A 15,576-nucleotide genomic window follows, 5' to 3' on the forward strand; every position below is an offset into this window, starting at 1 on the left:
GAACACCTCACATCCAACCCGTAACAGATGGGTTCAGGAAAAGTGGTACAAACTAGTGCCATATGACCAGTAAGAATGTATCTGAGGTCCACAGTGTGGATCAGAGTCAGATGTGAGTCTGAACAAGTGAGATGTCACTGTTCTGGGTTCTCATGCACAAGAAGATAGAAGGGCAATCGAAATTGGCTGACTAAGGATAGTTAAATTCTTTAAGGAAGTCATATCAGTCTTAGATGTTTCCTAATTTTCCATAATCATTTATACTGGTGGGTCAATCACTGGCTAAGAGGTAAAAATATAATTCAATCATCTTAGAAGGGTCATAAATAAAAATTCAGAAAAATTCCTCTTTTAAGCCTGGAATCCACTTCATCCCTTAACTAACTCCATAGTCAACACTTAACATTCACTACCACCGACTCCACCCCAGACGTGGCCAGATCCTAGAAAAACCAGAAGGCAGGAAATGGCCCTCTGACAAGGAAAGAAGAGGGTCAAATACAAGTCATGAAGCCTGGTTCTTCAGTTGTCATTTAGGCATATCTGAAGGCAGCCTCAATGATTCACGTCAAAATGCAGGAAAAATAATATTACAGTATCAGAAAAGCAGGAATTATTATTTCAAAATAGTCAAAAAGCACATGAATCTACCAACTGCTATTTCAGGGCAGTGGGGCAGTAATTTAGGAAACAGAACCCTCATTTATCATCAGCAAAGACCATGATATGAAAACCTCTCTTTAGAATAAATCATTGTGTTTCAAACTTTCAAGACTTTCATGGAAATTCACTCAGGATGCTCATTCTTGGATCTATCCATAGAAAAAGATATTCTCCCCAAGAATATAAGAGAATGACTTTTTTAGTGAATGCTGCCCGACACGAGCTTGAATCGTCTGCATAGTGAGTCTCATGATATTCAGGTAAGAACACTATAAGGATTATTAATAACTGCTGACAGCATTTCTAGAAATAAAAATCTTTTTCTTTCAAGTATGGATTCATTGCCTTGGCTTTGAATAACTATGTAGTCATTTTGTCATCCTGTGTATCCAGTTAACTCTAAAATGGGACTCACAAGCCCAGTTTCCTTTAGAACACTTAACTTCCACAGTCTTCCATGGTCCTAAACGAGTTAAACCAATGGCAAACGTATGCCTCAGGGGAACCAGATGAGAAACTAAGGATGATACATTGGGGAAGGGGATCCATCAACTTCATGATAGGAAAGAAGTAATAGCACATTTTTTAAAATCACCCTTTTTAAACATTAATATAGTGTTACCAGTGGACATTAAAAACTTATATAACTAATAACCTATACTACTAAGAATTTCCATTAATACCACTTAGAATTAATAGTAGCAAAAGATGCCAGCACATACTTCCATATGGCTTGTCTCTTTCAAACTTGTCAAATATTTTCTTTCACAAAATCTCATAGTAGGATTCTTCCAATGAATGATGTCATTCAAACACAACCCTTAGATAACCACGCAGCCAATGGAATCCTACCACACGTTAGGTGAACAACAAAACAGATAGGAAAGAAGCCTTGAAATCTTACCTACTTGTGTAGCCTCTCTTATGAGTAGTCTAAAACTTTCCTTTAGTATCAACTCCTTGATAAATTTGAGCCAATAATTGCTTTTACTTCTCATAAGGTAAGAAAGGACAAACCCACATGAAATAGACTATATTACTTATACTCTTAATCAACAAAATGAAATAGAAAACATTCCTCTCATAATTCCAATTCATTTAAATTGAATCTACTCCAAGCATCTATTCACATTGGAAAGTTTACTTTTCAAAATATTCAGTCCTCTCTTTTTGGCTGTTTTACCTGGTAGCTAAAGGTTACTAAAAATTAATATAATATAGTCACTTCATAAGGAAAAGTGAGGGGAAAAAACACTGTTTCCTATTTCTAGGACAAATTTCTTTCCCAAAGAATACAACAACTTCACTTCAAAGTTCTTATGAATGATATTGCCTAAGAATATGCATGAATTTGGACAAACATATTTAAATCCTTCACTCTACCATTCATTTTAACAGCACAATTACACTGGATGTTTTTCCTCATTTCCTTCAAAACTATCCAAAAAATATCCAACAGAAGTGTAACATTGATTTCAAATTTTAGCATGGTTTAATAATCATTTATTTAATACATGAACCTGAATGATTATTATAGTGGTCCCCAAACAATTCCATTTACAGCACACATGAAAAAATAATGTTTGTAAGGATATTAGGGTAAATAAATGAAACACCAGATGGCCAGAGGTAACCAGCCAAAGAAGTTCCACAGCCTGGGCTAGGACAACCACCTAGCTGCTCGAAGGCTGAAAAAGGAGGACACTCAGCACAACCGCCATAGTTACAGCATTCATGTTCCCTGAAACACAGGAGTTCTGCTTTTGTCTTTTATCGATCTAGCATATTTCCACTTTTATTACCAGGAAATTATCTTTACTTTGGGGAAATCCTAACTTCATTCCACATGAACCTGGTGGCACAATTTTAGGGCCCTGACACTTTACCCACTTACATTCAACTGAGAATTGAAGTGGTCATCATTATCATTATTCTATTAGATGGTCGGTTCACATCTGCGCAAGTTAATCTGAGCACTCTCTACTTCCCTCTTTCTTTTGGAAAGAAGGAACCTTGTGAAAGCAAGGTTCTAAGGCTTTGGACTTCCAGCTTTTTCACAAATAGAAGAAAGAAACTATCTTGCCCACACTATATAGGCCACCATTAACCTAAATACTAGAGTTAATAAAAACTGTTTGAAGTAATTTAACATGGGTTTCCATTACCTGTAACAAAAAACATGACCCTAGAATTTTAAAGGCCCAGTGCACTGAGAGAAGAGGGGGTGGAATAAATAGCCATATGTGTTTTGTATCAGGAGTGTACACAGATTAAGGTAGCCTGCTGTATTATTTCAAGGGATCCTTTTTTTTAGATAATCTCCAGGCATTACCTGTGCATTAACTAGTCTTAAAAGATTATCCTACAAGGTGTCAACACTGAAAGAAAACATTGGTTAGAAGTAGAATCATTACGGAAATTGAAAGGAAAAGTAAAAGAGGAAGCAAGCTGGAATGATTCTCATCATGCCATGAAACAGAGGTACTCTAAGTACATGACAGATCCGCTTGGAGTATCTGAACAGGAGAGAGCTGGTCAGAGTGAAAACTTGGTGAGACGTCCGCAGGTAGTACTTAACTAAAAGGAATGCGCATGACAGGTTGTGGGAAAGAATTCCAAATACATTAACTTGTATCTTAAATACATTTGCCCCATCTCTACCATCACATTTTTTTCCCTCTAGGAAGATGATTTTCCATTAAGAAATGAATATTTCCTTCACCATGCTTGAAAAGAAACACAAGCGTAGATATAGACAGAGGGTAATAAAAATGTGATACCCTTTTGGTTACAGAAACTTCCCCATTCTAAAGATGCTATCCAGTAAATCGGGGTGGTGTCACAGAATACTAGGTTAAACATATAGTTTAAAAGGCAGAAAAAAGTCTTATTAATGTCTTACTGCTTTCTTATTACGCTCACATTCTGTGCAGACAAGAAAGTGTTTACTCTCACATCCCAGTATTGCAGATCAGTACCACACACAGTAAGGACCCAATAATTTCTGGTGTAGTAAATGAATGAAGATAGGATCAAATTGCAAGAGGTTGAAAAGACATTAATGCCTATTGCACAAACAGTTTTATTTTGAATTGATTCATCTGGGTCTATCTTAAAAGATCAATATGCACCTTGAAATACTGCAAGAGTTAGCAAAAGCATTACAAATTAGCAAATCCACTAAAAATTCGAAGAACCAGAATAGCATCATATACTGACGTCCTTGCTTTCAATTAAAAAAAAAAAAAAAAGAAGCTTGCATTAAGTATACATCAATTCAGAGTAAGAAGAATAAACTGAGGAGATAAAGATCTGGGGAGAATCAAACCATAATATATAACTTAGATATAAATAACCCACAAACTAAGACTAATCTGTAACTTTAATAATTAAGCTTTTCCTATTACTGTTCCATCATTCTCATAATTTACCTGAGAGGAATCTGCTTGAGCTAATTCTGTGGTGACTTTCAATATCTGGTGAAGGTTTTGTCCCTTATCTTCAACAAGGAGGTGAGCCAGCAGAAGGAAAACGTGCCTGGGGATCTCTGTGGTAATAGGAAGCAAAGACTCCACCGCAGCCAACCAGTCACTTGTTGCAGCTTCTCTTCTCATTACTTCCAGAATCCTCCAGGCTGTGAACATTGAGCCATACATGCTGGTAACAGGGAATGCAAGCCTGCAGGAGAGCTGAAAAATAATCATGGAAAAGGCATGAATAGCAGGTGGTGACACATGCCTATAACACCAGTTACTCTGGAGGCTGAGGCAGGAGGATTGCAACTTTAAGACCAGCGTGGGCTACCAGTGAGACCCTGTCTTTCAAAACAATAAGTGAGATGAATATATTCATCAGAATTATTTCTTACATTCACTTATTTTTTTGTATTTCATTATAAGAAGTCATTTCTCCCAACAAAATAAACACAAACTTTGAATTCCTGCCCAAAACCTCTGTGCCCACATTTGAGGTAACAGGATTACACAAAGAGAAAAACAGCTGGTAGGTGGAACTGTAGAACAGTCTATTCCAAGTTTTTTCTTATTTACCATTCATTCCTAATTAAGACAGGGGGATAAATGGATCAATACACAAGAGCCAGAGATAGCACAGTTTGGAAAGAGCCACTATCACTAAAAACGTATTCAGCAATGAGAAGGAAGTCAGAAAAAACACTGCATTTGCCCAACTCCAGGCCCTCCTAGGAGGCAGCCCAGGGCAGATGGCAGACTTGGACAGAGGACAATTCGTGTTTGTAACAGACAGTATGTTGATAGGAACAGAGTTGGTTCAGCTGGAGCCTGGGAATTCATTAGTAATTGTGAATTCATTAGTAGTTGTGAATTACTTCTGCAATAAAATGTAGCCTGACAGTTCTAAATTGAAACAATACCCAGAGAAGATGTTACGTTTCAGCAAATCTGAAAAATGGCTCCTCACAAAAGTACTGCAGTCAGGGCTCCAGGTGGACAGAACCCTGCATTATGCCATGGGCACAACAGCTCAGGAGAAGCTGCAGACATTAAAGTGCATTAGATATCACTGGCTAATAAAGTAATTCAAATCACACAGAGTGTGTTGAGACATGAGAAATCTCTGGATTATACCTGTCCAGTTACTAGAGGATGACTTATTTGGATAAAAATAACAATTGAAAGGATGAGAAGTAAAAGTTAAGCTTTATAAAAATTTTTAATAACAGACTGTTGAGATATAATTCATACACCATAAAATGCACCCATTCAAAATTTACAACTCAGTGGATTTTAGTAATTCACAGAGTTGGGCAACCATGATCAGACTCTAATTTTAGAACATTTTTATCACCCCAAAGGCAAACCCTATATCCCCATATAAGTCACTCCTCATTTCCCTGAAACCCTACCCCAGCCCCTGGAAACCACTGATCTACTTTCCATTTCTATTCCAGCTATTTTATATAACAGGAACCACATATGCAGCCTTTTATAACTGACTTATTTTATTTACCATGTTTTCAATGTTCATCCAAGTAACATCTTGTATCAATACTTCATTCCTTTTTATCATCAAGTAATATTCTACCAAATGGACATACCATATTATGTTTCGGGGGGTTTTTTGGTTTTTTGGGTTTTTTTTTTTTTTTTTTTTTGGTGCAAGGGATTGAACCCAGGGCCTTATGCATGTGAGGTGAGCACCTTACCAAACGAGCTATATCCCCAGCACAATATTGTTTATTCATTCATCAGTTGATGGATATTTGAGTTGTTTCCACTTTGGGTTATGAATAATGCCACTGTGAATGTTCCTATAAAAGTTTTTGTGAGGATGTAAGTATTCAATTCTCTTGAATATGTGTTTAAGAATGGATATGAAAATTATTTAAAAATTAAATGCCATTCTAAAAACAAGTGAGAGGACGTTCTATTCATATCAATAAAAGATCCCGCAGGTAAAAATATAAGACACAGATGAGGTACCTGAAATGTTGCCAATATTTTTTAAAAGAAGTTAGGGAGGAATGGCTTTTATCCTTACTTAACTATATATGCAAAGAAAGTATCTGGACAAAGGTGGAAGAGACTAGTAACCACTAATCATCATCTGCTATATATGAGGGTGAAAACTAGATCAATGGAATGAAAAGCAAGGCTTCTCACCAGACACTGTTTTATACTTTTGAAGTCATGCGAATATCTTACTATTTCAAAAACATATATTTTAAAACTTCATATCTCAGTTGATATAGCTTTCTCTCTCAAAATAGTAATTTTCTTTCTTAGAAGTAAACGAGAACAAAGACACATCATATCAAAATCTCTGGGACACTATGAAAGCAGTACTTAGAGGAAGATTTATTTCATGGGGTGCATTCAAAAAAAGAAGTAGAAATCAACAAATAAACGACTTAACACTACAGCTCAAAGCACTAGAAAAAGAAGAGCAGCCCAATACCAAAAGTAGTAGAAGACAGGAAATAGTTAAAATCAGAGCCGAAATCAACGAAATCGAAACAAAAGAAACAATCGGAAAAATTAACAAAATAAATAGTTGGTTCTTTGAAAAAATAAATAAAATTGATAAACCCTTAGCCACACTAACAAAGAGAAAGAGGGAGAAAACTCAAATTACTAAAATTCGGAATGAACAAGGAAACATCACAACAGACACGAGTGAAATACAAAACATAATTAGAAGCTATTTCGAAAATCTATACTCCAACAAAACAGAAAACCTCGAAGACATCAACAAATTTCTAGAGACATATGAACTACCTAAACTGAACGAGGAGGACATACACAACTTAAATAAACCAATTTCAAGCAATGAAATAGAAGAGGTCATCAAAAGCCTACCAACAAAGAAAAGTCCAGGACCAGATGGGTTCTCAGCCGAGTTCTACAAAACCTTTAAAGAAGAGCTCATTCCAATACTCCTCAAACTATTCCATGAAATAGAAGAGGAGGGAACCCTACCAAACTCGTTCTATGAAGCCAATATCACCCTGATACCTAAACCAGACAGAGACACATCGAGGAAAGAAAATTTCAGACCAATATCCTTAATGAACATCGATGCAAAAATTCTCAACAAAATTTTAGCAAATCGCATACAAATATATATTAAAAAGATAGTGCACCACGATCAAGTGGGTTTTATCCCAGGGATGCAAGGTTGGTTCAACATTCGGAAATCAATAAATGTCATTCACCATATCAACAGACTTAAAGTTAAGAATCACATGATTATTTCAATAGATGCAGAAAAAGCATTTGATAAAATACAGCATCCCTTCATGCTCAAAACACTAGAAAAAATTGGGGTAGTGGGAACATTCCTAAACATTATAAAGGCCATCTACGCTAAGCCCATGGCTAATATCATTCTAAATGGTGAAAAACTGAAAGCGTTCCCCCTAAAAACTGGAACAAGGCAGGGATGCCCTCTTTCACCACTTCTATTCAACATCGTCCTTGAGACTCTAGCCAGAGCAATCAGACAAACCAAAGAAATTAAAGGGATACGAATAGGAAAAGAAGAACTCAAACTATCCCTGTTCGCTGATGACATGATTATATATTTAGAGGAACCTGGAAATTCCACCAGAAAACTTTTAGAACTCATAAGTGAATTCAGTAAAGTAGCAGGTTACAAGATCAATGCTCATAAATCCAATGCATTTTTATACATAAGTGATGAATCTTCAGAAAGAGAAATTAGGAAAACTACCCCATTCACAATAGCATTGAAAAAAATAAAATACTTGGGAATCAATCTCACAAAAGAGGTGAAAGACCTCTACAATGAGAACTACAGAACACTAAAGAAAGAAATTCAAGAAAACCTTAGAAGATGGAAAGATCTCCCATGTTCCTGGATAGGCAGAATTAATATCGTCAAAATGGCTATACTACCTAAAGTGCTATACAGATTCAATGCAATTTCAATTAAAATCCCAATGATGTACCTTGCAGAAATAGAGCAAGCAATTATGAAATTCATCTGGAAGAATAAAAAACCTAGAATAGCTAAAGCAATCCTCAGTAGCAAGAGCGAAGCAGGGGGTATTGCAATACCAGATCTTCAACTCTACTACAAAGCAATAGTAACAAAAACGGCATGGTATTGGTACCAAAATAGACAGGTAGATCAATGGTACAGAATAGAGGACATGGACACAAACCCAAATAAATACAATTTTCTCATACTAGACAAAGGTTCCAACAATATGCAATGGAGAAAAGATAGCCTCTTCAACAAATGGTGCTGGGAAAACTGGAAAACTATATGCAATAGAATGAAATTAAACCCCTATCTCTCACCCTACACAAAACTCAACTCAAAATGGATCAAGGACCTCGGAATCAGACCAGAGACCCTGCATCTTATAGAAGAAAAAGTAGGTCCAAATCTTCAACTTGTTGGCTTAGGATCAGATTTCCTTAACAGGACTCCCATAGCACAAGAAATAAAAGCAAGAATCAACAACTGGGATAGATTCAAACTAAAAAGCTTTCTCTCAGCAAAGGAAACTATCAGAAATGTGAAGAGAGAGCCTACAGAGTGGGAGAATATCTTTGCCAACCATATCTCAGATAGAGCGCTAATTTCCAGAATCTATAAAGAACTCAAAAAACTCTACACGAAGAATACAAATAATCCAATCAACAAATGGGCTAAGGAAATGAACAGACACTTCACAGAAGAAGATGTACAAGTAATCAACAGATATATGAAAAATGTTCAACATCCCTAGTAATAAGGGAAATGCAAATCAAAACTACCCTAAGATTTCATCTCACCCCAATTAGAATGGCGATTATCAAGAATACAAGCAACAATAGGTGTTGGCGAGGATGTGGTGAAAAAGGAACACTCATACATTGCTGGTGGGGTTGCAAATTAGTGCAGCCACTCTGGAAAGCAGTGTGGAGATTCCTCAGAAAGCTTGGAATGGAAACACCATTTGACCCAGCTATCCCACTCCTTGGCCTATACCCAAAGGACTTAAAATCAGCATACTACAGAGATACAGCCACATCAATGTTCATTGCTGCTCAATTCACCATAGCCAGATTGTGGAACCAACCTAGATGCCCTTCAGTTGATGAATGGATAAAGAAACTGTGGCATATTTATACAATGGAATATTACTCCGCAATGAAGAATGATAAAATTATGGCATTTGTAGGCAAATGGTTGAAATTGGAGAATATCATGCTAAGTGAGATAAGCCAATCTCAAAAAACTAAAGGACGAATGATCTCGCTGATAAGCGGATGAGGACATATAATGGGGGGTGGGACGGGCTAGCATTAGGTTTAGGGTTAGGTTTAGAGTTAGGCTAAGGAGAGCGGTAAGAATGAAGGAAAGAAGGACTGTGTAGAGGGAAAAGAGGGGTAGGAGGGGTGGGAGGGGTGGGAGGGGTGGGGGGAGGGGAAAAATAAAATAAACATCATTACCCTATGTAAACGTAAAAAAAATAAAAAAATAAATAGTAATTTTCTTTCCAAGATAGAATTCATTAATGACTAGGGCCAAGTTTCTTAGGCTTAACAATAAACAAGATTGGATGTGAGATTTAAAATACCAGGACTTCAGCACAGCCAGGTCAGCTATTAGTCTATCTCTCTAAGCCTTATTTTCCTCATTTCTAAAATTTAATCAATGACTAACTTCCTGCCAAGGTTATTGCAGTAGATATGATACAAGAACTAATAAAGCACCTAGCATGGTGCCTGGATTTGCAAAATACAGGGAAATAATATCCCTGTCATCCGGGTTGGGGAGACTAAAACCACAGGATATGAGCATAAAGAAAAGAATTTGGAAATCACCATGAGCCATAAGTCAAGTCAAAAGCAGGAACATTACAGAAAAATGTAAGAGTAAACAATGAAAGAGCAAAGCAATCCCACATCACTTCAAGTATCATGTCTCAGATTAGGGTCTGAAGTTTGTTTATCTAAGGTTAGAAGAAAGGCAGGGTGTTAAATAGGATGTCACAGAACAGTCGCTGTCCCACTGAGTAACAGCACAATCTTGGGGCAAGGACTGCAATTAAAGTCTTAGTACCAGTTAAAAAACTCAGTCCCCAGCCTACCAGAGGACCTATGGGAGGCTGCTGGGCTCTGCCTTTCGGAAGGCAAAGTGGATGTTTAAAAATAAAAGACTGGTTTATGTTATGTGAATTGTGGCTCAATAAATAAAAGAACCTAGCATGGTCATGCATGCCTATAATCCCAGCTACCTGGAAAGCTGAGGCAGGAGGATCACAGATTTGAAGCCAGCCTTAGCAACTTAGCAAGATTCTGTCTCAAAAAGTAAAAGGGGATGGGGATAGAGCTCAGCTCGAAGAGTGCTTGCCGTCAAGCACAAGGCCCTGGGTTCAATCCCCAGCACCACAAAAAAGGAAAGGGAAAAAAAAAGGTTAAAAAAGACCAGGGATAAAGCACCACTCAGTTCAATTAATAGTACAAAAGAAAGCAGACAGACCGACTGATCACATTAAAATAAACACTAGATGGTTGTAAAATATCTTTTACAGATGTAAAGGAGATAAGAATCCCTATTTTAAAAAGCTTTTACTAAAAATGTTCAGGTCCATTAAGTGTTAACCATAAGACATATTTAATAGTATTTATTTGGAAAAAATGGGTCTTAAAAAGAAATTGCAAATACAATTAATATGGGTTTTTATTAACAAGGAAGAACAACGTTTATCTATAATACTGACTAAAACAGGTTTAACAAAAGGAAGTAGAGGGAATATGGAAACTATAATATAAAGTTGCTCCCAGCCCTTTACCTGCAGCCATTTCTCCGCCTCCGATCTTACCACCTTGCTTGTCAGTCTGTGAACATCCTAGCTAGCTACTGGTTCTCAGCCTGCAAGTCTCCTTCTCAGTTATTGGTCCCTTGTTAGCCCGCGGAATTCCAATATTTAGGAGAAGTTCCTGTGCCATTCTTTCTCTTTCTTTCTTTCCAGCCCCAACTGGTTGCTCTAGTCTTCCACCTAATAAAATCTCTGATGTGAGTTCCCGTGTCCAGAGTGGCTTTCTGGGTGCTGTCGCTGGACCTCGACTCAGACCGGGCACCTAGAGTGCCTGCTCCCCTGGATTTAAGGGGCTGAGCTGCCTTGGGACTGGAGCTGAGCCGCATTTTTCTTGCAGAAACTCAAATGGGGATCCTTAAAAGTAGGTTTTTGGGCTGGGGAGATAGCTCAGTCGGTAGAGTGCTTATCTTGCAAGCACAAGGCACTGGGTTCAATTCCCAGCACCGCAAAAAAAAAAAAAGGAGGTTTTTGCTGTTAGAAGGTATATGAATCACTCACTAGACCACAAGAAGAAGACTGGACTATGCAAAACCTCAAGGGGTCCCTCCAGCCCCGCTTCTCAGAAGAAACTAGACAAGAGCTGTGTGACTCAGGAGTAGTTATGACCCGAAGATAAGTTATGCACCCTGTTTCATGTCTCTCAGAAGAGGATGACAGATGCACAAGACCTAGGCTGATTAATTTCTTTTAAACTTTTGACCAAGAGCTCTTAAGAAATCAGTTTATTTCAATTCACTGTTTTCCTTACTATTAATTTACCAAAACACTGCTGTTATTTACTCCTAAATTCAGCACAAAGATGATAAATTGATGTAAAGAGGAAGAAGCAAAAAGAGAGAAGAAAAAGTGAATCGAATGCATCCTCTAAAGTCAAACAGCCAAAATTTGAATTTCCACTCTACTCTCACTACCTACCTATGTCCTAATCTCAGGTTCCTGGCTTGTAAAATGAGTATGGGAAGAATACTCTCAGGGCTGGAATGGAGCTCAGTGGTAGACCACCTACTTAGCATGTGCAAGGGCCTAGGTTCCAACCCCAGCACCACAAAAGAGAAGAAAATACCTCTAGGGAAATGCAAATGAAATACCATTTCCTGCCCACTAAGATAGCTAAATCCAAAGACAATAACTATAACTGAAGAGGATGGGGAGAAATTGGCACCCTCATATACCATGATGGGGATGTTAAATAGTACAGCTCCTTTGGAAAATAGTCTGGCAATTACTTAAACAGTAATGATATGACCTAGCAATTCTATACTTAGGTGTTGACCCAAGAAAAATGAAAACACATATCCACACAAAACTTGTACATGAATGTGCATAGCAGCATATTCAAGATAATCAAAAAGTGGAAATAACCCAAAAGTTTAACAGAGGAATGGAAAAATAAAATGTGAAATAGCCATACCATGAAACACTATCCAGGCATAAAAGGAAATGAGGTCCTCAAACATGCTACAACATGGATGAATCTTGCAAACATGCCAACGGGGGGAAAAGTCATAAAGGACCACTTATTGCATATTATATGACCCTACTTATGTGAATCCAGGGTAGGCAAATCTACATGGGAAAATAGTAGATTAGAGGTTGCCCAGGCTGATGGGTGAGGGTAAAATTAGGGCATGGTGATTGAGGGGTACCGTGGGGTTGTTTTTGTTTTTGTTTTTGTTTTGTTTTTTGGTTTTTTTTTTTTTGGGGGGGGGTGAAAAATGTTCTAAAATTGATTGTGGGAGCAGTGTGAAGAAGAAGAGGGGAGAACGACCAACGCCACGCGCTGCTGCATCCCCGCGTCCAGCGCCTGTATCCCACCGCCGTCACCACCATGACCAAGAGAAAGCCTGAAGGGGATGCTAAAGGAAATAAAGCCAAGGTGAAGGACGAACCACAGAGAAGATCAGCAAGGTTGTCTGCTAAACCTGCTCCTCCAAAGCCAGGGCCCAAGCCTAAAAAGGCCCCTGCAAAGAAGGGAGGGAAGGTACCCAAAGGGAAAAAGGGAAAAGCCATCACTGGCAAAGATGGGAATAACCCTGCAGAAAATGGAGATGCCAAGTGAAGTGGGTGCATTTTTGATAACTGTGTACTCCTGGTGACTGTACAGTTTGAAATACTATTTTTTATCAAGTTCTATAAAAATGCAGAATTTTGTTTTACTTCTTTTTCTTTTATTTTCTTTTTTTTTTTTTTTTTTTTTTTTTAAGCTATGTTGTTAGCACACAGAACACTTCATTATTGTTTTCAGGGGAAGGAACATACGTCACTAGTAGAATATCTCCAAAGCTGGATTGCTGTGGGGGAAAATACCTTCCCCTACTAGTTTTGAGAGACTTCCTCTTGGCTCCCAAGAGGAGGGATTCCCTGATTTTGGCACACATAGACACCTTGGCACAAACACCTTGTGGTATGGAAAAACTCAAATTCATCTAATGTTCTCCTCTCCCTCTCTGCCATCGGCATAGACCTAACTCCCCTAAACTCAGACCTGTTGGGACCTGTCTCCCAACAATTGGTTTTACCAGCGTGTCGGCAATCTGAACTTCCCAGTGACATCATTGAGATATTGTCCCTCAGAGGAGTAACAGTTCCTTTTCTAGAGTGTGGATCTTCAGATTAATAATTTTTGCCATTTTCATTTCATTTCCTGAAAGTCAGGATCGGCTTGTGAAAAGTTGTTAAACAACATGCTAAATGTGAAATGTCAACCCTCACTCTAAACTTTCCCTATTCAGAGCATCAAATGAAGATTTCATTGGGTTTTATAGTGGCTTTCTGATTTTGGTAGTCCATCGAAGAAAGGAGTTTGAAAGTTGTTGTATACTGTTAACGATTGTCTGCCCATGTCCTGCCTGAAATACCATGATTGTTTATGAAAAGTATCTTTAATAAAGCTGGATACAGTTTGGCTTGGAAAAAAAAAATTGATTGTGATGATGGCTACACAATTCTTTGAATACACTAAAAACCACTGAATTATATACTTTAAATGTATGAAGTATATGTTAATTGTATATTAATAAAGGTATTAAAAATAATTAGAATCCCACTACATCATCCTTGGGCAAGTTATTTACCTTCTCTATGCCTCAGTCATCTCTTAGATAAATGAGACCATTAATATCACCTGTCTTAAAGAGTTTAGGGTAAAAATAAACAAGTTAATATATAGCAAAGCACTTAGAATAAAGCCTGAACATACAAAGTGCTCAGTAAACACAACTTCATGAACCAGATGCTTGGTTATTCATTTTACCAGGGTCCAGAGAGGTTCAGCTACTAGTCCAAGGCCACAGAGCTAGGGGAGGAGGAGATCAAGACAATGAGGACCTAGTTTAAAATTATCATGAGAAACGTGAGTTGTGAGAATGGCAATCTGTTGCAAATGTCATGATTTTTAAGAATTAAACATTCAAGATACTTTCTGCTTGTTACAACTTCAAATAAAACCTATACTTGGTACTACTTCATTATCAGGGACCCAAAATACCAAAGTCAATTTAAACATACACACACACACACAAATGAATAAAAAAAAAAAAAAAAAAATACATAGTAGTCCTCAGTTTAGTCAAGCTATCCCTTTAGCTTTCTGTTGTCTAGCATAGTTCTATACCAGTGAAATTTGCCATCATGCATAATTACAAGTTTAGCTTTTAAATCTCTTCCCATTCCTACTCATCTACCCTCACTCCCTCTAAAAGCTTTCCTAATTCTATCTTACTGTCTACACCAGTTAACTCGATATATCACCTCTGCTCCACTTCCACCCTTTTTGTCCAGCTTTGTGACAATGCAGCAGCACCTTGTCAACTCCTACCCCCAACTCCATGCGAAGTTAGTCCTTTCAACGGAAGGCACAGGAGAGTAGCTGCAAGGCGGTGGAAAGAGGCATCCCCTTGGGTTGGTTCCCTGTACTTTGATTTCTCCTACCATGGCTGCCAAAGGCAAGCAGGAGACCCAAAAAGGGTGGCTTCCTATGAACCAGCTCTAGCTGGCAGCTCCCCGGGAGCCCACATCATCCAGCAAGCTGCAGCCACGTTGACCCAGTAAGCTCTGAATCTGTCTTGATGGTGGAGACCAAGTTCCTTCCTTGGTAAATCGTCCCCAGTCTTACAGTTGGAACTGCTCCCTTTTTAAACTGTTGCAATACTTCTTAGAGAATCATTTATAACTTTTGGTAATTAAATGGTTTTTACTAGTTAATAATTACTTGTATTGAGTTTTCCTTGTTCAAATTTCTCTCTCCTGGGCTAGGATTATAGCTCAGTGTCAGAGCACTTGCCTAGCACGTGTGAGGCAATGGGTTCCATCCTTAGCACCACATAAAAATAAACAAATCCAGTAAAGGTATTCTGTGCATCTACAACCACCAAAAGAAAACCTCATCTCTCCTGACTGCACCCTGACTGGTACTTTCTTTTATCCCCAAAACACTCTTGGGGAGATGGGAGGGGTAGGATTTCTCAAGCACTTTAGAATTTACAAGTAGTGTTGTTTTTTGTTTGTTTTGTTTTTAACCTAGAGAGAACACAATAGGTGGTTTTAAATATCACTCAAAATAGCCCAGTAGAAAAGGATCCCGTTTTACACACACA

At 38.0% G+C, this 15,576-nt stretch overlaps 1 protein-coding gene across 1 annotated transcript in view; it reads right to left on the bottom strand.

The window, feature by feature from the left end:
* The window catches only part of Focad (focadhesin), a 299,217-nt gene that overhangs the window by 180,164 nt on the left and 103,477 nt on the right, over positions 1-15,576 (bottom strand). Inside the window, exon 11 of the mRNA XM_047524416.1 lies at positions 4,095-4,352. Within this exon, the coding sequence (XP_047380372.1) occupies positions 4,095-4,352 (258 nt within the window). The remainder of the gene's footprint in view (positions 1-4,094; positions 4,353-15,576) is intronic.

The sequence above is a fragment of the Sciurus carolinensis genome, chromosome 14 (assembly GCF_902686445.1).
Source record: "Sciurus carolinensis chromosome 14, mSciCar1.2, whole genome shotgun sequence".
NCBI classification, from domain to species: domain Eukaryota; kingdom Metazoa; phylum Chordata; class Mammalia; order Rodentia; family Sciuridae; genus Sciurus; species Sciurus carolinensis.